We start from the raw sequence: 24411 nt of genomic DNA on the forward strand, positions 1-24411 counted from the left end.
CAAAATGCATTCAAATTCTGGAAACTCTTAAATATAATCTGAAATGCTAATAAATTCCAGTTCTCCACTAGATGAAAACCTCTCCATAATCTGCCCACCAAGTGGCCGTATGACCCGAGATGGAATAATTCCAGGACTAACACTTTTCTACTCTTGCAAGAATGCCACATATTTTGAACGCCCATTTAACGTGGATCCTTCCCTGCAAACATGAGCAAAGGATACAGAAGTACAGTGGTCATTAAATGTACAAAAAGATATTCAGCCTCCTTCAACATTAAGGGAAATGCAAGTTAAAATAACTATAAGAGAGGGATACCTGGGTGGCTCAGTCAGTTAAGCGTCTGCCTTTGGCTAGGGTCATGATTCCAGGGTCCTGGGATCAAGCCAGGCATCAGGCTCCCTGCTCAGCGGGAAGTCTGCTTCTCCCTCTGCCTCTCCCTGTCCCCCCCCCCGCCACCGATGCTCTATCTCTCTCTCTCTCTCAAATATATGAAATCTTAAAAAAATAACTATGAAACAGTATCTTTCACTTCTCAGATTAGCAGAGGTGAGAAAGCTTGATAATACCTAATCATGGGGACCATGTGGGGAGAAGAGCGCGATCACGTGCAGATGCGTCCACTGCCTTTTCACGGGGACAACTTGGCAATATCTCTCAAAAACTTTAATGTGTACACCTTTTGGCCCAGAAATGTTACTTGGAGGACTCTTTTGTTTTTCTTTTTAGATTTTATTTATCTATTTGAGAGAGAGAGAGAGAGAGAGAACACAAGCAGAGGGAAGGGGCAGAGGGAGAGGAAGGAGCCGACTCCCCGCTGAGCAGGGAGCCCAATGCAGGGCTCGATCCCAGGACCATGGGACCATGACCCAAGACGAAGGCAGACGCTTAATTGACTCAGCCACTCAGGCGCCCCTGGAGGACTCTTTTCTACAGAAATATTTGCACATAGGCTCAAATGCATATGGACAGGGATGTCTACTGCGGTGTTATTTATACTAGCAGAAGATTAGAAACAGTCCAGAGGGGCGCCTGGGTGGCTCAGTCGGTTAAGCGACTGCCTTCGGCTCAGGTCATGATCCCAGGGTCCTGGGATCGAGTCCCACATCGGGCTCCCTGCTCCGCGGGGAGCCTGCTTCTCCCTCTCCCACTCCCTCTGCTTGTGTTCCCTCTCTCGCTGTGTCTCTCTCTGTCAAATAAATAAATAAAATCTTAAAAAAAAAAAAAAAAAAGAGAAACAGCCCAGAGGTCTCATGACAGAGGGCTGGTTAAAGATAGATTGTTGAGGGGCGCCTGGGTGGCTCAGTTGGTTAAGCGACTGCCTTCGGCTCAGGTCGTGATCCTGGAGTCCCGGGATCGAGTCCCGCATCCGGCTCCCTGCTCGGCGGAGAGTCTGCTTCTCCCTCTGGCCCTCTCCCCTCTCACGTGCTCTCTCTCTCTCTCTCATTCTCTCTCTCTCAAATAAATAAATAAATCTTTAGGGTGGATGAACCATGAGAGATGATGGACTCTGAAAAACAAACTGAGGGTTCTAGAAGGGAGGGGGGTGGGAGGATGGGTTGGCCTGGTGGTGGGTATTGAGGAGGGCACGTTCTGCATGGAGCACTGGGTGTTATGCACAAGCAATGAGTCATGGAACACTTCATCTAGAACTAATGATGTAATGTATGGGGATTAACATAAGAATAAAATAAATAAATAAATAAATAAATAAATAAATAAATAAATAAACCTTTAAAAAAAAAGATAGATTGTTGAATCACCCCATGGAATACCATGCAACCAGTATATCCATATATTCTTGGACAAGAAAGGACACCTGGGGTGTTCTGTCCAATGAAAAGGGCAAGCTTCAGTTTGGTCTGTCTCTATGTCACGTGTATGTGTGTGTATGCATGGAAGATTTCCAAGACTCAGAAGAAACTGTGACAAGAGTGACACCCCCATGGGGCGCCTGGGTGGCAGTCGGTTAAGCGTCTGCCTTCAGCTCAGGTCATGATCCCAGGGTCCTGGGATCCAGTTCCGCTTCGGGCTTCCTGCTCAGTAGGGAGCCTGCTTCTCCCTCTGCCTCGGCCCCTGCTCGTGCTCTCTCTCTCTCAATAAATAAATAAAAATCTAAAAAAAAAAAAAAAAAAGAGTGACACCCCCGGGGAGTGGGACCATGCGTGTGTGGTGGGAGAAGAAAGCCTTTTCACTTTTCACATTATACTTCTTACCCTCACAGCAATGATAGGCAACACATCTTGATGCCTGTTCCATACCAGCCACTGCTCTTAGCATTGGACCAGGATTATTTTTTTTTAAGATTTTATTTATTTATTTGACAGAGAGATAGCGAGAGCAGGAACACAAGCAGGGGGAGTGGGAGAGGGAGAAGCAGGCTTCCCGCCAAGCAGGGAGCCCGATGGGGGGCTCGATCCCAGGACCCTGGGACCATGACCTGAGCCAAAGACAGATGCTTAACCGACTGAGCCACCCAGGCGCCCCAGGGGATGTTTGTTTCGTTCACACTTGGATCCCAGCGCCTGGCCCTGTGCCTGGCACAGAGTAGGTCTCTGTAAATGTGTGCTCACTGCATTTGTTGGACCAATCACCAGGCTAGTATGCTGGGCCATATTAAAAATGAAGAATTTTAAAAAGCAAACCAGCTTTACACACATCAAAACCAGAGGAGCCATGACGTACTGATAAATTCTACCACAAGGATGACTCTTGAAAAGGGTGCTAAGTGAAAGAAGCCAGACACCAAGGACCACACATTGTATGATTCCATTTATGTGAAATGTCCAAAATAGGCAAATCTATAGAGTCAAAAAGAAGATGCATAGAGGGAGTAAATTGGTAGAGGGAGCTAATGGGAATGGAATTTTTTGGGGGGTGGAGTGATTTGCAAATACACGAAAACCACTGACTTGTGCACATTAAAAGTGTGCATTTTATGGTATGGAATTAAATCTTAATTTTAAAAAGGACATTAAATGTAAAAAAAACCAAAATCAAAACCAGAAGAGCCTACTTGAGAAAAACCCTCAGGCACTAACCACGTGGTAGGTAGTAACACACAAGCCCTGACCCCCAGATCATTCTCATCCCTACTTGGATCCACCTTGCTACCTGCCCATTTTCCAGTCGGGGAAACTGAGACTTGAGGAGCTGTCCCTGGTCCAGAGTAAAGACTGCCAGAGCTGGAATTTGAACCCCGGGGCCATGTGACCACAAAATCCCAGTGGCTCTCGGTCACTCTGCTTCTCTAGAATGGAGGCTCAGAAAGGTGGGGTCACTTGCCCTGAGTCACGCAATAGTGGAATGGGGCTTCCAACCCCGGCCGTGCCGCTCCTGTACCCCAACTCTCCCTCTAGGCCGTGCTGAGCTCAGGAAGACGTATGACACAAAGAATGGGGGGGGTGTTTCCTTGGCCAGAGAAAGAGCCTTGCTTGGTGTTGGGGGGTGGTTTGCGGGGGTGGAGTGGGTGGTAAGGAGTCCCCAGGGACCCAGCCTAGCAGCTGCAAAGTCTCCAGTGCATTTTCCCCTGGCCATTCCCCCTCAGATGGCAGGAGACCAGCCACCCCCACCCTCCCCAGGCAGGAGCCCGTGGCTGAGCCAGACCAGCTGGTCAGGCCCCTGAGGACTGGCAAGCACGGGCCTGGAACGCCACCATCTGGTCCCTGGGCCAGGAAGGCCAGTTGGGCAGGAGGCTCGGAGAGAGGACTCGGGGTCACGTGGCCTACCCCTCAGGTGGGCTCCCAGGAAGCCTGCTGCAGCGGCTGGGGCAGGGGATGCTGGGGAGGATGTAGGAGGATGCAGGGATCAAGGGACAGAGGCAGAGATGGAGAATGGAAACAAAAAGAGAAGAGAGTGAGAAAGTAAGAGAAACATAGACACGGACACGGGAGACAGCAACTCCCAGAGTTTCCACACAGAGGATCTTGGGGAGCAGGACAGAGAGACAGGCCCAGAGAAAGGCCAAGGGGGCAGACCGCTCACACATCCACACCCCCTCTGCCTAAACCAGCCTGTTCCAGCCCCGCCTGGCCCCAGGGCCAGAGGGGTGCAGCAGCCAGGAAATTTGCCGGCTGGATGGCAGCCGCACGCCCTCCTGCCTGTGCCCAGCGTCTGAGCTCTCAGGCGGCCCCAGGGGACAGGGGGGGCCTTGGGCAGCCCCTCCCTTCCCCAGCGGCAGCTCCTGAGGCCCAGCTGGGCTCCATCTGGGGGCCGTGGCCTACTGAGTCACTCCCTGCCACCTCGGGCTCCCTCTGCCGGGCAAAGTCCTGTGCTGGGGCCCGCCCCTGCCTCTCATCTCTGTGTGACCCCCCAGCCAGACCCTTGTCTCTGCTGGGCCTAGGCCTCTCCCAGGAACAATGCTTGAACAGTGCTTCCTTCCATGGGGTGGGAAGAACAGGAGGCCCCAAATCCTCCCTCCAAAACCTAAATGGCCAGAAGAAAGACAGGGATGTTCAAGCTCACTGGTCACAGGAAAAAATACAAACGCAAACACCCCTCCATCAGACTGGGGAAAAAAATCGAAGAAGTCTGACAATACCAGGAACTCTCATTGGCTACTGGGGAGAGAGCATTAAATGGCAGCAGGCTTCGGGCAAGTTATTTGGCAAGATCACGTGAACAGAAGACCATTCTAACTTTTGGCACTATATTAACGTTCCATATGTCACCCCCCAAAATACATTTTTAAGCAGCAAAAGGAGTGTGTGTGGCAGGGGAGGGGGTGAGAAATGCTCCGAATGGAAACAACGTTCGCATAAGTAAGAGCCACAAGGAAGGTCAGGAAATAATGACCAAGTAACTTTGAACACAGCAGAGTGATGATAAACGCCCTCCCGTTGAAGACCATTAAAATAAAAATGTTCAAAACCTGAAATTCCGAAAATTCAAAAAACCGAAATTCAGATTTGTTGAGTCAGCAAGTCTGAAACTACTAGATGAATTATGTCTTTTCATCTTTACAACGTCCCCATGAGGTCAGTACTCTCGTTATGCCCAGGTTACGGAAGAAGAAACTGAGGCACAAAGCGAGAATTAATCCCTAGGTCACCCCGTTGGTAAGTCAGAGAGCCAGGGCTTGACCCTGGGCAGCCAGGCTCCCACCTCCGGGGCCTTGACCATGGTGCCATACCGTCTACCACAGTCCTATTGGCAACGAGTGACTCAGCACAGTAAGACCACTAACAATGCTGTAATAGGGGAAAAATGCACTGGATGCCTTCCTTTGCCTTCTTTTGCCCCTCCTGACCCAGAGTCTAAGCTTCTCTCCCCTGCTCTGTGGTCCAGGGGGCTGACCTGTACAGACCGCCCCAATCGCCTCCCCTGCCTTCTGGCTTCCAGATGGGTTCGGCTCAGGACTAGCTACATAATTTGTGGGGCCCGGTACACAATGGAAATGCAGAGCCCTGCGTTCAGATCTGATTAAGAATTTCAAGACAGCGATGGCAGAGCACTGCACCATTATACCAACTTCCTCAAGCTGCCCTCAGTGGAGCATGCCTTCTGCTTCTGGCTGGCCCTCCCTGACAGTCACAGATCCCCATTTCTTTTCTTTTCTTTTCTTTTTAAATATGTTTACTTTTCAAGATTTTATTTATTTACTTAATTTATTTTTTAAAGATTTTATTTATTTATTTGACAGAGAGAGAGAGAGGGAGAGCACAGATAGGCAGAGTAGCAGGCAGAGGGAGAAGCAGGCTTCCCGCAGAGCAGGGAGCCCGATGCGGGGCTCGATCCCAGGGCCCTGGGATCATGACCTGAGCCGAAGGCAGACGCCTAACCGACTGAGCCACTCAGGCGCCCCAGGATTTTATTTATTTGACAGAGGAAGAGAGAGAGAGAGAACACACAAGCAGGCGGAGCATCAGGCAGAGTGAGAGGGAGAAGCAGACTTCCTGCTAAGCAGAGAGCCCAACGTGGGGCTCGATCCCTGGATCCTGGGACCATGACCTGAGCTGAAGGCAGACGCTTAACGGGCGGAGCCACCCAGGCACCCCACAGATCCCCATTTCTTGAGAGCTCACCACATCCCCAATATCTTTCCAAGGGGTCTGCAAGGTTACAACTATTTTATTAAAATACTAAGATGCAGGGCGCCTGGGTGGCTCAGTCGGGGACCATATGATCCGTGCTTTTGCCACAGAAAACAGAACGTGTGCAGAAGCAAAGGTGTGAATGTTCTGTTAAGCCAGACACGAAAGAGTTGCAGCACTGGAAAGGGTGCCAATCTCCTAATATTTCTTTTGGCTGGGAAAATAGAGTTGTTCTTCATAAAAGAACGCTCGGGGGTTAATATCAAAAAGTTGATTTATTACCATTGTTTTTACGTGAATCCTTTGTTTTCTTAGTGCAGTAAATATCGATAGGTATAATGCACCCGAACCAAAGCTCTTGGGGGGTCTCCACGATTTCTAAGAGGGGAAGGGTGTCCTGGAGACCAAGGCCACGTGAGGGCCGCTGCTTTGTATAAAGCAATAACATCACTAGCATCAGGTTCAGATCTGTGTGTCTCTTTGCTCCTTTGTCTGTCTCCCCGACCAGAACGTGAGCCCCACGAAGGCGCACTTTTGCCCACTGCTACTTTCCAGCACCGAGACGAGCACCTGGCATACAGTCGGTGCTCAGTAAAGATGTGCTGCATTAATGAATGAATAGATTCTAATCAGCGTTTTTATGCGTTTATTATTGGCTAACTTCTTTTTTTCTTTTTTTCTTTTTTCCCCCAGATCCTATGCCAAGCCCCCTCTAGCAGCATAACTCTGAAGGAGATATATCAAAAGGAGCGGTGAAGAGTCAAGCGTCCTGGATTTGAATCCAGGCTCTTCACTGGCTCCCCTGGGCCAGTAAGTTCACCTCCTGGAGGCTCAGTTTCCCGTGGTGGTCAGGCATTGTTCCTGGCACACGCAGGCAGGAGCTGTTACATCCCGAGAGGTGAAAAGCAATGCCCGCTTTCGCGCCTTCAGCCGGTCATGACAAACGACCAGATCCTGACCACTGACTGGTGGCCAGCTAGGAGCCGAGATAATGCAGGCGCTGCGTCTGCTCCCTGAGCCCTCCCCGCGTACCAAGGGAGCCGCCGGCTAGCTGTGTGTCCTTGGGCAGGGTGCTTCACCTTCTGTGCCTCGCCTTCCCCATTGGTAAAATGGGGGATAATCATGGGACCAATCTCTTGGGGTTGCCGGAAGCAGTGAGTTACTATTAATTGGATTCCCTCGGTACTCCCTTTCTGCTCTTCAGCCCTTGTAACGCATCTGAAATAAACCCCTGTATGACATCCCCTCAGTGTGCAATACCTTGAATGGCGTCTGACCCCGACTCAGGCCCCCCAGTGGCATGCAGAGGTCCTGTCTGGGTCAGCCAGGCCATACCTGTAGCTTCTTGAGCTGGCTGTTGACGGTGGCCAGGTCCCCGCCAGGGTCCACGTCTTGCAGCTGGCTTTCCATGTGAAGCAGTTTCTTGTCCAGCTCGGCGAAGCTCTGCACCAGCTGGTCGGCCTTGCTGGCCTCAAAGAGCTGCCGCGCCTTGGCCTGGGTGGTGCTCTCCAGCTCGGCCCAGCACTGCCGGATCTCACCCAGCTTTTTCCGCACCGAGGCTGTCAGCTCTGGCTTCTCCTGCATCAGTTGCTGGCCCTCCTGCCCCAGACAGGTGGGAGATAGGAAATGATCAGGAGGGGGCACGTGGTGGGGAGGGACAGAGAAGTATGGGGGCAATGGGACACTGGGGGAGACATGGAGACAGAGACAGGCCCAGAGATGGAAGGAAGCAATGCATGGGGAGAAAGATGAGGCAAGAGACAGACAGACATAGAGTGATGGACACAGGGACATGCCCATAAAGTCAGAAACATGGGAAGAGAACCAAAGAAAGACAGACGAGAGAGAGAGAGAGAGATGGAGACAGAAGAGATAGAGGGAGAGCAAAAGAAGCAGAAAGAATGAACCTCCATTAAACTCAGTGTGGCTTTGGCCCGTGCCACCATTTATGGGGCATCAGTGGGTTTAAGGCTGACCCAGGTGTCCCCTTTGCATCAGAAGAGTGGGGGTACTGAGGGCTATAGGTCTAGGGGTTCAACAAGAGTAGGGATCAGTTTTGGGAGTTGAGGCTGGGTTCCTCCAAGACTGAAGTCAAGCTCCTTTGATGGCCTAGAGCTCCATATGGTAGAGTATATATTAAAAATAACAATACCATAGCAATTATGCTCCTAGGTGCCTGGCCTTGTATTAAGGACTTCACTGCGTTAAGAGCCCAGGGAAGGGGCGCCTGGGTGGCTCAGATGGTTAAGCATCTGCCTTTGGCTCAGGTCATGATCCCGGGGTCCTGGGATCGAGTCCGCATCGGGCTCCCTGCTAGGCGGGGAGCCTGTTTCTCCCTCTGCCTCTGCCTCTCTCTCTCTCTGACTCTCATGAATAAATAAATAAAACATTAAAAAAAAAAAAAAGAGCCCATGGAAGTAGCAGTGTTCATTGTTTCCTTATTTAACTTTCTTTTTTTTAAGTTTTATTTTTTTTTTTAAAAGATTTTATTTATTTATTTGACAGAGAGAGAGACAGCGAGAGAGGGAACACAAGCAGGAGGAGTGGGAGAGGGAGAAGCAGGCTTCCCCGCGGAGCAGGGAGCCCGATGCGGGGCTCGATCCCAGGACCCTGGGATCATGACCTGAGCTGAAGGCAGACGCTTAACGACTGAGCCACCCAGGCGCCCCTAAGTTTTATTTATTTAAGTAATCTCTACTCACGACCCCAAGATCAAGAGTCAAATGCTCTTCCGACTGAGCCAGCCAGGCTCCCCTATTTCCTTCATTTTAAAGCAGAGCAAACTGCGGCTCAAAGAGGTTAGCACAATTTGCTAAGGCCCACAACTGGTAAGAGGCATAGACACAATCAGAGTCCAGGGTTGGAGGAATCCAAAGTTCACGTTAACCCTGGGTCTCCCAGGACTGCTCCAGCCTGTCTACTTGACCTTCCAGCCTAGATGCTCCAAGTGGAGTGGAAGAAAACCTGGTGGGGGAGGTTACAGGAAGGGGTAAAATATTTAACAACCAGGAGGGTATGGGCACCATGCAGAAGAGATGCTAGCCATTTTACAGATGGCAAAACTGAAGCTCACGGCCACAGCTAGAAGCAGACGTGGAAATGATCTGAAAGGGTTCAGAGGGGTGGGAATGGCAGGGCGGCAGTGGAGGGTTCAGGAACTGAGATGTAGGTCCCCTGGAGGCCTCCAGCACCTGGCACGGGCAGAGGGACCTTCTACATCCTCACCCTCTCAATCTTCTCCAGCCACTCCTTATTCTGAGCCAGCTCAGCCATGAATGCCTGGTGCCGGAGCCATCTCTTATGCAGCTTGTGGCTGTCTTCCCGCGTGCCATCCCGAGCCATTAGCATTTTCTCATGGATCCAGCCATCCAGCTGTGCAGGACAGGGAGAAGAGCTCAGCTGATTCCCCCAACATGGCACAGTACCCCTATCCCCTCCAGAAAGTCCCAGATTCAAAGCCTAGGCAGCTAGATTTAGGGGTAGGGAGGGAGGAAGGAATGGAAGAGCCTTTGCAATAAGGTCTTTGTTGGGGGAGGGGGGAGCACAGCTCAAGCTCTTTCCTAGGGGGTGGAGGATGGATGGGCATCCCCCAGAATGCCCAATCTCTTAGTTGCCCTGTCCTCAGGGCAGCCCTTCTCAACTCCTCATAAGCCCCCAAAGGCACAGCTCCTGGGCCAGTCAGCCTCCTCCCACCCAGGGACAAATCAACCCTCCAAAACTAGACCTCCACCTAATTTAGGTAACTTCTAATTTAGCCCCAGCTTCCCGCACCATCTTCCCAATAACAACACTTTGACCCTTTGATTCAGTCTTAGCCACCTCCAATAAGGATCAATTCAACATTCTCAAACCATTCCCAAGGGTATCCAATGAAGCCCTTATCTAGCTCTAACCTCCCAATATAGCAATATAGCCAGATGAACCCCTAAACAACTTCCCAACCATAGCCAAGTTTAGTTCCCTCCAAACCAGCCCTCCAATCTGGGGTAAACCCATCCTCCACAACCCAGCTTCCCTAAGGATCCCACAGGACTTCTCATATTCAGCCCTGGCACTCCAGGACTGCAGTTCCCCCAAACCATGACTAGTTCCAGCCCCCAGCCAAAGCCAACCTCCCAAATGTAAGCAACAGGGCCACCTTCTGGCTCCCCAAAATGAGCCTACCCCAAAATCTAGTCCCAGACTCCTCAACAGGATCAGACAGAACCTTCCTAAGCCAGCCCCCCTCCCAAACTAAAGCCAGTTGTATTTCCCCCACTCACCAGCAAGACCAGTCATCCAAAATGCAAGCACAGAATAACCCCCCTCATTATCCTGAGCAGGACCAATCACAAAGCTGCCTTCTGAGCCCCCCCCCCCCAATAAGAGTTATCCCCCAAGCCGGAATCTCCCCACCCACTCATGACCAAACCTAGCACCTGGGACATTTTGCTCCTCCCCCCCACCACCCCGTCACAAGATCCTCCTCTTGCCTCCTGCAAAAAAAAAAAAAAAAAAAAAAAGACTCTAGCTCGATCTGGGAGTCAAATGCAGTCATAGCCAAGGACAAATCCTGAGCCGGCCAAACCCCACCCTGTGTCCCCGGAGCATGTGCTCCCTAGGGGTCCAGGTCAGCTTCAGACTCCGTCATACACACACACACACTAGAGCCAAGTGAACCCTCCAACTCAATTCACAGGTTTCTGACACAGGGAAGAGCTCGCCAATGGCAGCCACAGCTCACAGTGAAGGCAAAGCCCGGAAAGGAGATAGTACTTCGTCATTAAGGTAAAGTCCCCCCAAAGTGATTGACCCCCATCACCGAGGGCAAAGCTAGGGTCCGGAACAACCAAGGAAACGGCCCTCAAAATCAGAGCCCCCAAACCCAGAACAAATCCAAGTCCCTCATCGCCCAAAGCAGACCCCCGAAAAAGTGATTCGCTCCCATCATTTAAAGCTCATACAGACGGCCCAAGAACCAAGAAAGAAACCCCTCAAAAGGTTGAGAGCTCCCTAGCCCCAGGGCAAAAATTCAGATCCCCCGTTACCCAGAGTAGAGCCCCCTAGAGACGATGAGACCTCCTTAAACCCCAGGGCAAATCCAGACTACCTCCGGAGTAGCCTCAGAAGTCCCCCCTTTTCCGCTTCCCTCCCTTGGGACCCAGCCCTTCAGTCCCGCCCGACCAGCACCGCGGACAGCTCCCAGCTTCGCTGCCCCTCCCCAGGGCTGGGGTCCCGGCGCAGGTCCGACCCGCCCCCGCACCGCCCGCGCCCCTCCTTCCCGCGGCCTCGGCGGGCGAGCACGCGCCCGAGCCCCCTCCCCCGCACACCTCGGCGGGGACGCGCGTCAGCCCCCTCCCCTGGGCGCCCCGGGGACCTGAAGTGGCGGCGGCGTTGGCGGAGCGTCCCTGCGGCGGGCGGGCTCTCGTCCCCTCCACTGCGACGGCCGTGGCAGCGGTGGCGACGGCTGAGACTCCGGCGGACGCGCGCCCCCGCCCCCGCCCCCGCGCCGCGGCAGCGCGCCCGCCCGCGCGCGCCCCCTGCCTGCCTCCGTGCCCGCCTCCTTGCCGGGCCTCAGCTAGGGGGGTTGAGGAGCATGGGGGGTGTGGGGGGGTGGTTCTGCGCCATCTCAGATTATTGCTACTTGGTCCAGAACAATCTTACAAGAGGGAGAAGGAGCTCCTGGACCTAATCGAAGGGCAGGAGGGAGGGCCTGGGGCCTGGGCTACCTCAGCTTTGTGAAGTACGGGGTGGGGGTGGGGTGGCCTCCTGAACCATCTCTAATGAGAAGGGACTCAGATTCCTGGCTATCTCAGGAATATAGACAGGGGATATAGGAGGGATCCTGGAATATCTCATAAAATGTTCTGCCAGATGGACTTATAAGATGGACTGCCAGAACAATCTCCATTGGGGAGGAGGGAGACAGCGTGTTCGTAGACCCATCTCTAGTGGGCTTGAGTCCCAGACCCATCTCTAATGGGCTTGAGTTATGTGGAGGTGGGAGGTATGGAGGCCCTTGTCCATGTCATATGTGGAGAGAACAATCTCCCGTGGCGGGTCACCGTGGAGGGTGTCAAATCATCTTTCATAGGAGAAATTGGGGCCTGGTTCCTGAACCATCTTTGTTTGGGGGAAACTTAGGCACTGGATCATTTTGGAGGGGGTGGTGATGATCCTGGGTAGATGGATGAGGCCGGGATCATCTTTGGGGGTTAGGAAAATGTTTCTTGGGTCATCTCTAATGGGGCGATCTTTTATGTGGTCCAAAACTGTTTCTATGGAATACAGGGGAAGGAGGAGGAGGTAGCATGCCTCCTGAACCGTCTCTAATGGGGAGGGGATCCTGAACCATCTCTGATTTGGGGCGATCCTTACAGATGTGTAGATCATCTCTAAAGGGGTAGAGCTTGATTCCTGGACACTTTTAAAGGGGTGAAGGATTGCTTCTGGACCGTCTCTAACAAAAGTTGCGTTCTGGGCAGCTGGTCTACCCATGCCTGCGCCCCCCCCCTCCCCGCCCCTGCCAGTCTTCCCCACCACTCTCCCCAGCAAGGCGCTTCTCACAAATCTCCTGAGAGAAAGGTGAGATCACCGCGCGTCCCCGCGGGATCCGTAGGCGCGAACGCGCGCCGTTGCCAGGGGTGCCCAGGGCCCCTCCCTCCTCCCCCCCCCCCGCGAGACAGGAGGCGGGAGCTGCGGAGCTTGCGCACTGAGGCTGGAATCCGCGCGCCTCCTGGCGGCTCCGAATGCACATCGCTCCACGACCCACTTAGACGGGGCGTCCCCGCCCCCATGGCGCCTCAGCCCTGGAGCACTTCCCTCCCTAGGAAAGAAGTCACCGCGCCCAGCACAGCTGGAGTTCCTACCTCGTGGCAGTCTCGGAGGAAGTGCTGCAGCTCAAGTTGATCGTGTAGCTTCTGCATCCATTGCTGGGCCCGTAGTTGGTTTTCTTGGCTCCTGGGGATGGGGAGATAGGGGCTGGGGCAAGCCTGGAGGGGGGGGGGCACTGGCAGGAGGGCTGTGCAGGCATCGGGCTTGGCAGGGCTAGGAACCCGGGGCATATGTAAGAGTGAGGACGAGGAGAAAGTAGGGTGGGGTTGGGGGGAGAGGCAAAGAAACATCAGTGAGGGCAGAGCCAGGGATGAGCTGGAAAGGGGCAGAAGGAGAGGGAAAGAGCAAGAGAGAGAGTATGGGAGAGGGAGGGACAGAGACAGAGACCTGGAAAGAAATACACTTAGAAAGAAAGAGTGACAGAGAGACACAAGCCCAGAGAGATAAGAGACTTGCAGAGTAGAGATACCAAGAGACAGTTAACTTAGAGATCAGGAGACATCTAGAGAGAGAGGAGGGGGAGACAGACTCAGAGAGAAAGAGAGAGAGAGGTGCAGAGGCCTACAGAGAGAGAGAGAGAAACACACACGGAGACAAGACCAGAGACAGGGAGAAACAGACCTCAAGAGGAAGTGATTGACAGAGACCCCCAGACAGACAAAGAGAAAGAAACCCAGGGAGAGAAGAAATAAGGAAAGACAAGTAAAGAAATGCAGCAGGGTAGTGCCAGACAGACAGACAGACAAAGAGCAGTGGACAAGGAGAGAGAGAGGAGGAGGCAGAGGGAGGGAAGGTGACAGAGTTGGGGCAGGGACAATGGGGAGAGGGAAGGGCAGAGAGGTGGCAAGATGATATCAGAGTAAAAGACACAGCTAGCCAGATGGGAGGGTGCAGCAGAGCTGGAGAAAGGGAAGAGAGTGGGCGTGGGCAAAGATGGGGCTAGAGCCACATCAGAGGGTACGCAGGTGCACTGGCAAGCAGGGCCAGACCTTTGGTCTGAGTGAACGGACCGGGCTGGACCCAAGCCCCGCCACCCTGGAGCCAGCAGGGGCCGCAGCCCCAGGCAGCCTGGCCTCCTGCCCACAGTACAAAGTGCCCAGAAGTCCTGGTGGAGGGGGGGCTGGGGACATCCCATTTTCCTTTGCCTTGAACAAGCCATTCCCACCTCAGGGCCTTGGCACAGGCAGCTCCCTCTGGCCCGAATGCTCTTCCTGCCCCCCCAACATCTACTTAAATACCACCTTCTTTGTGAGGCCCCTCCTGATCGCTCTCCAATACTTTCTGGCTTTCTTTTCTTCTTTAATTTTCTCTCTCGCACTTAGCACTATCTAACACGCTGTATGTTACTTATTTATCTTGTCTGTCTCTCCCACTAGGATGTCATTCCATGAGGGCAGGAATTCTGTTTTGGTCACAGATGTATCACCAATGCCTAGATAAAGAGCCTCACACACATCAGGTGCTCAATATACATTTCTTGAATGAATGAATGAACAAATGAATGAATGAGACATAAGGCAGAGAGAAAGAGAGATGACAGAAACAAAGGTAAAGTCTCTGGAAAGACAGAGAAAGGAGCAGAACAGAACACGGAGTCAGAGAAATGCAGATGGAGGGAGAGAAAAACAGAGACACAGAAGGAAACAGAGACACAGAGATACACAGATAAACGGAGGCAAAGAGGGAGAGAAAAATCACTGAGAACCAGGGGCGCAGCTGGAAAGAGGAACAGGACAACTCAGAGACAAGCAAAATACTAACTCCCTTCTGCCCAGACTCAGCTCAGGAGCCAGGAAATAGGAAATGCCTCAGAAATTGAACTGACATAATCCCTACAGGTCTTTACCAGCCAACCTGCAAACATCATTCCTAGGAATGAGGAAAATCCCTCTTTTCCCGGAGGGCAAGAAAACAACAGAGGTCACATCCTTCATATCCGGGCTGGGTCACTTCCTGGCTGTGACCCTGGGTAAGTCAAGCAGTTCACACACACAGGAAGGGTCCAGGTTTCAGGTGAGGTGAGACACAGGGAGGAACTAAGTGACTCGCCCTGCATCTTCCGGGGTGAGGGGTAGAGCCGCAGGCCCCAGCAAATGGATGTTTTATGACTTCTGGCGGGTAGGAAACTTGTCCCTAGACAAATGAACTGCAGCCTGAGGGTGAGGCGGGGTGGGGATTGGGACTGGTCTCGGTTCCTGGTGTGTTCCCAGCCTCATCCAGCACAAGCCTATGGCAGATGCCCCCTCGGGGCTCCCTCAACCCCCTGTATTTCTCCCATCCCAGGCTGCCCTTGTCAGACCGCATGTGAGCTCTGTGAGGGCAGGAATTGTGTACTGTCCTGGTCACTGGTGCATGCCCAGCATTTTCCTCCATAGGGCCTGGAACGGGGCATGGACCCAGTACCTGTTTAATTAGCTGAATAAATGATAGAATGAAAGGAGCAATTAATGACAGAAAAGGAAGGAAGGAAGAGGAAAATCACAGAATGGGCAGTCCCCCAGGCCCCACCTCTTCCTTCTGCAGAGCCTGGCATACAGCAAGCAGGTGCTCAGGAAGTGTGGGCTAGGGCGCCTGGGTGGCTCAGTTGGTTAAGTGTCTGCCTTCAGCTTAGGTCATGATCCCGGGATCCTGGGATCAAGCCCCGCATCAGGCTCCCTGCTCATCGGGGAGTCTGCTTCTCCCTCTCCCTCTGCCCCTACCCCCTGCTTGTGCTCTTTCTCTCTCTCTCTCTCTCTCAAATAAATAAATAAAATCTTAAAAAAAAAAAAAAGAAATGTGGGGTAAAGGAAGGGCAGGTCCAGGCCTGGCACTGGGAGCCCTAGATCATGAGTTTACACCCTCAGGACCAGAATCCCCATGAAAGTTTCCCTTAGAAAATTCCAGCCTTGTCCCAGATGAATTTAGGGGAAAAGGACAACTGAGCCCCAGACAGAGGAAGGGCTGGGGTCTCCAGGCTGTAGATGGTGGTGGAGTGACCAGGCATGCTTTGGATGGAAGCACAGAAGGAGGGGCACTGGGCCCTCACTGACTCACCACAAGGGGCAGAAACATCTATGATAGAAATCAGCCTGGAGGAGCCCCTATGAAAGACTCTACTTGAGGGCTGGGATTTTTTTTGGGGGGGGGGGTAGGGGGAAGTGTTTTGTTCGGAGCCTAGAAGAGTGCCTGGCACACAGTGGATACTCAGTCAATGTCTTTGCCCAATTAGTGCAAGGACAGACAAGAGACAGGATAGTGGTGAGAGACAGATGGTGGCCGATAATGTGCAAGGGAAGCATGAAAGGAACACACAAACACACACACTCTGCGAACTTCCTAGGGAACCTGGCCGCCGGGGCCTGCCGGAGGGGCTCATTCACCATATCCAAAAACCCAGTATGGCAGGGCACGTCATCCCGTCTGGAAAGCTAGAACAGAACCTGTGTCTGGCCTTCAGCTGCTGGATCTGGGGACCAGCACAGCAGGGCGGAGGCAGGGCACTGAGGAAACGAAGTTAACATTTTCACCACCCGTCCAACTACCCCAGGCTGAGGGCCGGCCTGGCAGAGAAACTTCACTGCATATCCTTCTGTATCTTTTGGGTTTCTGACCACCAGTTAGTTACCTTTTCATGAAACACCAAGTTAAATCAAATCTAAATCAGTATGGAATTAAAGAGAAACCAGAGAGGGGCAGAGAAGCGGAAATCGGGATGGAAAGGGAGGAGCCCTGGCCGCTTCATCCCTCCCCTGTGCCCCTGGGGTCTGAGGGACCTACTTCTCCAGCAGCCGGGTCACAGCCTCCTGGGCCTGCTCCCCATAGGCGTTGCCCTGCCTCAGCAGGCCCTCGGCAGCCTGCACGGCCACCTGCATCTTTTGTTGGTTCAGCTCCATCGTAGTGAGAAAATCCCTGTGTCTTTTCAGCGCCTCCTCCACTGTCTCCACCGTGCCCGGGAGCTCCGGCCCCGACAGTGCCATCTCCTGGGGGGGGAGGGGGGAGGGGTGGGGCTCAGCTCAGCCATGCTCCGTTCCAGGACCTGGGAGACGCTGCCCGCCGGGCTTGCCGCCTCCCTCTGTCCCTCCCCTTGCTCACTGTGCTCTAGCATTGAACATGCCAGGCAGGATCCCACCTCCGGGCCTTTGCCCATGCTAGGCCCTCTGCCTGGCAGTCCCTCCCCCCAGATAACCCTGTGCTTGGCTCCTTCACTTTCTTCAGGTCTCTGAATATCCGCCAAAAAATACCACCCTCCACCCCCAGCTATATCCCTTCATCCTGCTTTATTATTTTTGTATGCATTTACTTGTTTATCATTTTCTCCCCCTCTACACACACACACACACACCCACACAGACACACACACATGAAAGGCAGCTGCATGAAGGTGGGATTTGGTGTTTTGTTTCCTAAGACTAGTGCCTGACGCAGAGAAGGCATTTGGTAAATATCTCGTTAATCCATGAAGCCTGAACTGGGTGCTGGGTGACCTCAAGGAAGTTCTTTCCCTCTCTGGGGTTAGTTTTCTAACTGGTAAAATGGGGGGGGGGGGGTCCAGAAAGGTTCTCTTAAGTCCCCCTCCGCTCCCATATTCAGTAGCCTCAGAATTCCAGAGGCTCCCTGTCTGTCCTCCCCCAGATAATCCTCAAACCGGGTGAGCTTTCTAAACCGGGTCACCCTTTCTAAAATGATCTCTAAAGCTTGCTAGCTACTCTTGGACAATCTGAGAACGGGATGTTCTACCTTGTCCAAATCCCCAAACTTGCTTCCCATCCCAGAATGACCTCCAAATGGATCAGCTGTTCCCAGATAACCATGGCACTTCACTTGATTTCTCAAACCATAAACAGTGCCCCTCTCCAGAGGGCATGCAAATTGCCATTCCCAGTAAGATTATCTGCTCATTTGAGCACCTACAACCACATAAGCCACAAACAGTTGCTGATCCAGATAACCTCTGGGCCTGAATTACCTATTTCCATGATCTTTACCCTCCATCATCCACCCCAAGATCTTTGAACTCCATTAACCATCACCAATCAACTTCGCGCTCTTATTTCCTTCCAGACAATTCACAAACCCTGGAAGTCACTGCAACGTATAATCCAAGTGCCTTACTCACTTGGGATACTCCACAAACTGTCAGCCGCCTTAGATAAAACACCAGTCCGCCCATCATAATCCTCCAATGCTGTTACGCACACGCCCACACATGTTCACCGCGGATGATCCACAAACCCGCGATCCATACCACACACCCTCCCCATCCCACTGACCTCAGATGAGCCACGAACCCGGTGGTCCCTGCAAACACTCCTCCATACATTTCCCTGTCGCCGCGAGCCCCCGCGGCCTCAAACCCCCACCGCGTGAACCCCGAGGCGGCCACCTGGTTGCGGAGCACCGCGCGAGCCTGGCGCAGGTCGCGCAGAAAGAGCTGGTAGACGTGTGCCTGCACCAGGGCCTCCCTGCGCGCCTCCCACAAGCCGAGCAGCTTGTGCCAGCCAAGTTCGAGGTGCGGCAGCCACTCGTCGAGCGCCAGGCCCGGGCCCAGCTCGGCGCCGTCGGCCGCCAGCAGTGCCTCGCTAGCTGCCACGATGCGCGCGTAGTCCTCCTCGCGCTGGTCCACTTCCTCCTTGAGCGCGGCGTGGCGAGCCAGCAGCGCATCCGCCTCTTCCAGGCTGCCGGGCAGGGGCCCCTCGACGCCGCCCGCCGCCTCCTGGGCGCGCACCAGCCAGTCCAAGAAAGCGTCCAGGTCGTGCAGGAAGCGCTGCAGGCGCCCGGCCGCGGCCACCGCCTCGCCACAGGCCTGGGCGGCGCTCTCCAGCGCGCCCCACTCGGCGCCCAGTTCTTCCGCACCCTGGTGCAGCCGCGCCGCCTGAGCCGGGAAGCGCACAGCCAGCAGGGCGGCCTCCTCCTGGAGGGCCGCCTGGCGGGGCTCCAGCGCTTGCAGGGCCGCCTCCAGGCCGCTCAGGCGCCACTGCAGGGCGCCGCCCGCTCGGGGCGCGCTCTCCACGGCCCTCCGCTTCTCGCGCACCTGCGCGCGCACTTCGGCCACCTCCAGCACGTGGTTCTCCACCAGCAGCACTGCGCTCACCTCCTCTTTGCGCTGTTCCACCAGCTCCACGATGCGGTTCCACCTGCCGGGGGTGGGGGTGGGGGTAAGGAGGGCGGCTTGAGGAGGACGGGGACGCCTCTCGGGCCTGGGGGGCCCACCGACCTGAGATAGAACCCGGCCGCTGTGTGACTTTGGAAAGTCACTTTATCTCACTGAGCCCCACTTTCTGCCTTTGTAAAATAAAACCCTACAAGGCACACTTGCTTAGGGCAGCAGTTCTCAAAATGTAATCTGAGCGAGGTCAAAACTATCTTTATAATAATGCTAAGATGCTATTTGCCTTTTCTCTCCTATTCTGTCCCCAGAGTCCCGTGTAATTCTCAGAGGCTGCATGACCAAGACTGAACGCAGGAACAGACCCGAGAACTTGGCTGCCTTCTCCTCAACCAGACAGCAAAGAGATCTGCAAAAATGCAATACAAAGCCACTCTTCTCGCTACATTTTTTGTGTTGAAAAGTAGTTATTTTTCATTAAAAAAAATACATTGTGACGTTAACATCCTGGGGTTATGGCTGTGATTTTATTTATTTTTTTTCAGGGAGGCATATGTTTAGTAAATCTGTGTGCACATGTATGTGTGTATGAGTGGGGACAATTTGGGGACGTGTATGTGTGTATGAGTGGGGACAATTTGGGGGAACATAGCAAGCTCTTTTCTGCCTCAGCTGTGCTTCTTGCCTGTGGCTGGCTCCTTCTCAACCCCTTTGAGGGCCCAGCTCAAAATGTCATGGCCGATCACAAGATCTAAAATCACCTCCAGCCCTCTAGTTATGTTCTACCAGGTCACGAGAATTCTCTAAAGATCTTGTTCATTTATTAGTTTATTTGTTCACTGTCTCTGTCCCCTCTAGATTGGACATGCCACAGGGCAGAGATTAGGACTCCGAAATCAGAAGGACCCAAGTTCAGGGGTGCCTGGGTGGCTCAGATGGCTAAGCATCTGACTCTTGATTTCAGCTCAGGTCATGATCTCAGGGTCATGGATCAAGCCCTGCATTGAGCTCTGTGCTGGGTATGAAGCCTGCTTAAGCTTCTCTCTCTCCCTCTCTCCCTCTTTCCCTCCACCCACCTCTTGTGCTTTCTCTCTTAAAAAAAAAAAAAAAAAAAAGGACGAAAGTTCAGGTTCTGCTTTGGCCAGATTCACCATGTGACCTTGGGCAAATCATTTCCCTCCGATCCAGTTTCCTCATCTGGAAAATGGGGATAATAATGTCCATTTCAATGAGTGTTTAATGATATCATGTGGCTAAAGCTCTTGGCATACACTCTTACTAAGCTGTAAATCATTATTGTTGTTATCATTTGAGGCCCTGTTGCTTTGAGATAGTCAAGGCTAAAGAGGCTTTAAAATCCTCTGAAGGGGCGCCTGGGTGGCTCAGTCGTTGAGCGTCTGCCTTCGGCTCAGGTCATGATCCCAGGGGCCTGGGATCAAGCCCCGCATTGGGCTCCCTGTTTGGCGGGAAGCCTGCTTCTCCCACTCCCCCTGCTTGTGTTCCCTCTCTCGCTGTGTCTCTCTCTGTCAAACACATAAATAAAATCTTTAAATAAATAAATAAATAAATAAAATCCTCTGAAAAACAAACTGAGGGTTCTAGAGGGGAGGGGGGTGGGAGGATGGGTTAGCCTGATGATGGGTATTAAAGAGGGCACGTTCTGCATGGAGCACTGGGTGTTATGCACAAACAATGAATCATGGAACACTACATCAAAAACTAATGATGTGGGGTGCCTGGGTGGCTCAGTTGGTTAAGCGACTGCCTTCAGCTCAGGTCATGATCCTGGAGTCCCTGGATCGAGTCCCACATCAGGCTCCCTGCTCGGCGGGGAGTCTGCTTCTCCCTCTGACCCTCCCCACTCTCATGTGCTCTCTCTCATTCTCTCTCTCTCAAATAAATAAATAAAATCTTAAAAAAAAAAAAAACCAATGGTGATTAACATAACAATAAAAAATTAAAAAAAATTAAAATCCCTGGTTACTGGAATCTTACTGCACAGCAGTTAAAAATAGTCTTAGGAGTCAGACAAATTCAACTTCACATCCAGGCTTGACTCCTAACTTGCTGTTTGACCTTGGGCCAATGTCTTCACATCTCTGAGCCTCAGCTTCCCCCTCTCTAACATGGGGCAATTTATGCCCCATAGGGTTGTTGAGAAGACTCAGTATAAGTGCTCAAGAGCCCCAGCTCTGGATTCAGACAGAACTGGGTTTGACTCCTACTTACTGGATTGAGTAATCATGTTAAGGATTTCACCTCCCTGGATCTGCGTCTTCATCTATGAACCCTACCCTCATTGGAAGAACAGCTGGTAGTGTTCTAGGGGGAAAGATATTAATTTGTTAGCATTTTTTTAAAAGATTTTATTTATTCGACAGAGAGAGACACAGCGAGAGAGGAACACAAGCAGGGGGAGTGGGAGAGGGAGAAGCAGGTCTCCCATTGAGCAGGGAACCTGACGCGGGGCTCGACCCCAGGACCCTGGGATCATGACCCGAGCCTAAGGCAGACGCCTAACAACTGAGCCAGGCGCCCCAATCTGTTACCATTTTTAAAGAGTTCTGAATTCTGGAATCTTGACTATGGAAATTGGGATATTGGAAGATAAAACCAGGCACATAAAGTGCTTAGAAAAATTCCTGGCAGATAGTAGATACTCAGCCAATTGTTCCTATACAAGTAAACTAATAACCCACTAAAATATATTGTATCCTCATTTTACCACATCATCACTAGCACTGGGTATTATCATTTCCCCCCAAGATTCTGCTGATTTCCTAGGTGGCCATTATTACCTCAGGGAGTCAAAATCGCACACTCTTGATTTCTGACAGTTGAATGAATGAGGAAAAGAATGATGGAAAGAACGGGTAAGGACTGGTGTGAGGCCCCAGGCCCCGCCTACCTGCAGTTGAGGTGGTCCTGGCAGGAGCGCACCTCGTCTGAACTGGGATGGCCTCCTTCCACCAGCTCCTGGACCGTGTGGTTCACATCCAGGACACGGCCCATCAGACTGTTCATCTCCTGGTCCAGACTCTCAAATCTGTAGAAGGAGGATGGTCGTGCTCAGGAAGGCCTGGATCTGGGGACCTGCCCACCTCTTGGCCTTCTGAACTGCATTTCCTTCTAACTCTTAGGACCGTGGACCAGCTCCTCCTCCTTCTACCTGCCCCCTAAACATTACATCCCCCAAGCCTCTGTCCTGAACTCCCTTACCTTTCTCCCCCACCCTGCCTGGGCCATCCCATCCATTCCCATGGTCTCAGTTCTTGTGACCCCCACATCTGTCTCTGCAGCCTCAACTTCGTTCCTTTGGAACATGTCTGCAACCTCAAAGCTGCCGGACACCTCTGCAGGGCTCCCTGCAGCCACTGTGACTCAAACAAGCCTCGGTATCTTCCCCCAGATTTGTTTATCCCCTGGGTCCCCATCTCAGGGGCAGCCCCACCATCCCCTAGGCCACAGCTCTGGGCTCTGTTTTGGACAACGCCCCTCCCCAGACTCCTCACCCCCATGGCCTCTCCACTTGGCCTCCTAGCCTGGTCCACTCCTGTCCCCTCCCACCCGGGGTCCCATCCCAGCTGCCTTTCTGGGCTCCCAGCCACCATTCTCAACCCCTCCAACACACCCTCTACATGGCAGCGAGGGAGATCTTTTTAAAGCTGGGCACAGTCCTCCCCTCTTTAAAACAATGCCCAAAGCTGTGACTTGGGTAAGTGTGGGCACAGCAAGGGTAGGAACCAGGCCTGTGTGTCAGCCATGCCCAGCACAAGCCCTAGAACGCAGCAAGAGCTCAGTAACTACCAACTCAATGAATGAGTGGATGAATACAAGGGGTCATCCACTAATTTCACAACTCATTACTAAGTCAGCCAACAGACGAGTCAGCATCTCACGTGTCACCAGGTGGTTAAGTGCTATGAAGAAACGTCAAGCAGGGTGAGGATGATGGAAGAGGAAGTGACAGGGTCGGAGCTATTTCATGAGCTAGGGAGGTGACAGTTGTGTGGGAACTGTGGCAGTCCCAGGGGAGGGGCCAGGCTGGGGTGTCTCTGGAGAAGCTCACGTTAATTTCCCGCCAGGTGAATGCAAGCCTCATGGTAACAGCAAACGCCCCTGAAATGCTCCCTGTACCGAGACATTTGCTAAGTGTTCTACAAGTACTCATCACGCGCCAGCCGTGAGGTGGGAACTACTATCATTCCCATTCCCCTGGAACCCCGGTGCCCGCGGAGCGAAAGTGGGCACTGTTGAACCAAGGCAGGCGAGACTGCGTGCGTGAGGAAGGGGCCGCCGGAAGTCCCACAAGGCGCGCTCACCGGTGCTCCACGACCTCGACGTCGTCGAGCGAATCGGGCACGCGCATGGCCAGCAGCCATTGCTCCTTCTCCCCGATCCACAGCTCGCACGCGTGCACTTCGCCAAACATGCGGTAGACCGCCAGGGCGTCTCGCAGCCACTGGCGCCGCAGCGCTGCCACCTCGGTCACCTCGGCGAACAACTGCTCCGCCTCCACCACGCGCACCTGCAGGGCCACCACCAGCGGCCCGGCGCCGCTGGCGCCCCCCAGTGTCGCCAGCTGGCGCCGCAGGCCGCCCACCGGCCCGCGATGCGCCTCCACCTCCCCGGTGAGCGCGCGGTGCTGGCGGGCCAGGCGGCGGCTGGACGCCTCGTCGTGGCCGAAGTCGCCCGCGGCTGCGAGGCGGTAGGCGTCGCGAAGCCAGTCCAGGAGCCCGTCGAGGTCCGCGCCGAACTGGTGCAGCGCCCGCGCCTCCTGCAGCCGCCGCTCGCGCCGCGCCGCCGCCTCTTCCAGCCGCTGCCAGCGCCGCCGGGCGCTCGCCGCGCGCTCCGCTAGGCCCGCCAGGGGCACCGTCTCGGCGCCCGGCCCCACGGCGCCGCCGGCCGCAGCCAGCTCCTCGCCGCGCCGCAGGGCCTGCTGCAGCAGCGCCCGCCGCCCGCCCAGCTCGCCCTGCAGGATCTTGTGCTGCGCCAGAAGGCGCGCAGTGCTGGACAGGTCGTGCGCGCCGCCCGCCGCGCCCCCTGCGCCCGCCGCGCCCGCCGCGCCGCCCGCCGCCTCGAGGAGGCGCTCCTTGTCGCGGGCCCAGCTCTCGGCCTCTTCCAGCTCCTGCAGCAGCGCCCACAGGCTCCGCGAGGCCTCCAGCTCCGCGCGCCGCTGCGCCGCCTGCTCCTGCAGCTCCGCCAGACAGCCGTGCACGTGGTTCACGCGGTTGCAGATGACCTGCGGGTCGCAGGGCTGGTAGCCTGGGCCAGGAGAAGGGGAGGATCCCGGGTTGGGCACGGACCAGGGCGCGCCCGAGAGCGAGGTGCAGGCTACCTGCCCGGTCCTTGGTGCCAGGCTGCGCGTCCCCTCCTCCGGGCAGCCTTCCCTGATACGCTGTCTGGAGCAGGCAGCTTTCTCTGGCTCCCCCAGGCTTCTCTGCTTCCCCCATCCCAGCCCTGAGCCCTCAGCCTGTGCA

At 53.9% G+C, this 24411-nt stretch overlaps 1 protein-coding gene across 1 annotated transcript in view; it reads right to left on the bottom strand.

The window, feature by feature from the left end:
• SPTBN4 (spectrin beta, non-erythrocytic 4) overlaps positions 1-24411 on the bottom strand; it is a 71436-nt gene that overhangs the window by 21012 nt on the left and 26013 nt on the right. The window contains exons 13-19 of the mRNA XM_035023330.1: positions 23254-24196; positions 21840-21977; positions 18209-18959; positions 16603-16805; positions 12882-12972; positions 9259-9405; positions 7369-7632 (exon numbers count right to left, since the gene is read on the bottom strand). Coding sequence (XP_034879221.1) covers positions 7369-7632; positions 9259-9405; positions 12882-12972; positions 16603-16805; positions 18209-18959; positions 21840-21977; positions 23254-24196 — 2537 coding nt within the window. The remainder of the gene's footprint in view (positions 1-7368; positions 7633-9258; positions 9406-12881; positions 12973-16602; positions 16806-18208; positions 18960-21839; positions 21978-23253; positions 24197-24411) is intronic.

The sequence above is a fragment of the Mirounga leonina genome, unplaced genomic scaffold (assembly GCF_011800145.1).
Source record: "Mirounga leonina isolate KUSES-001 unplaced genomic scaffold, KU_Mleo_1.0 Mir_177, whole genome shotgun sequence".
In the NCBI taxonomy this organism is placed as follows: Eukaryota; Metazoa; Chordata; class Mammalia; order Carnivora; family Phocidae; genus Mirounga; species Mirounga leonina.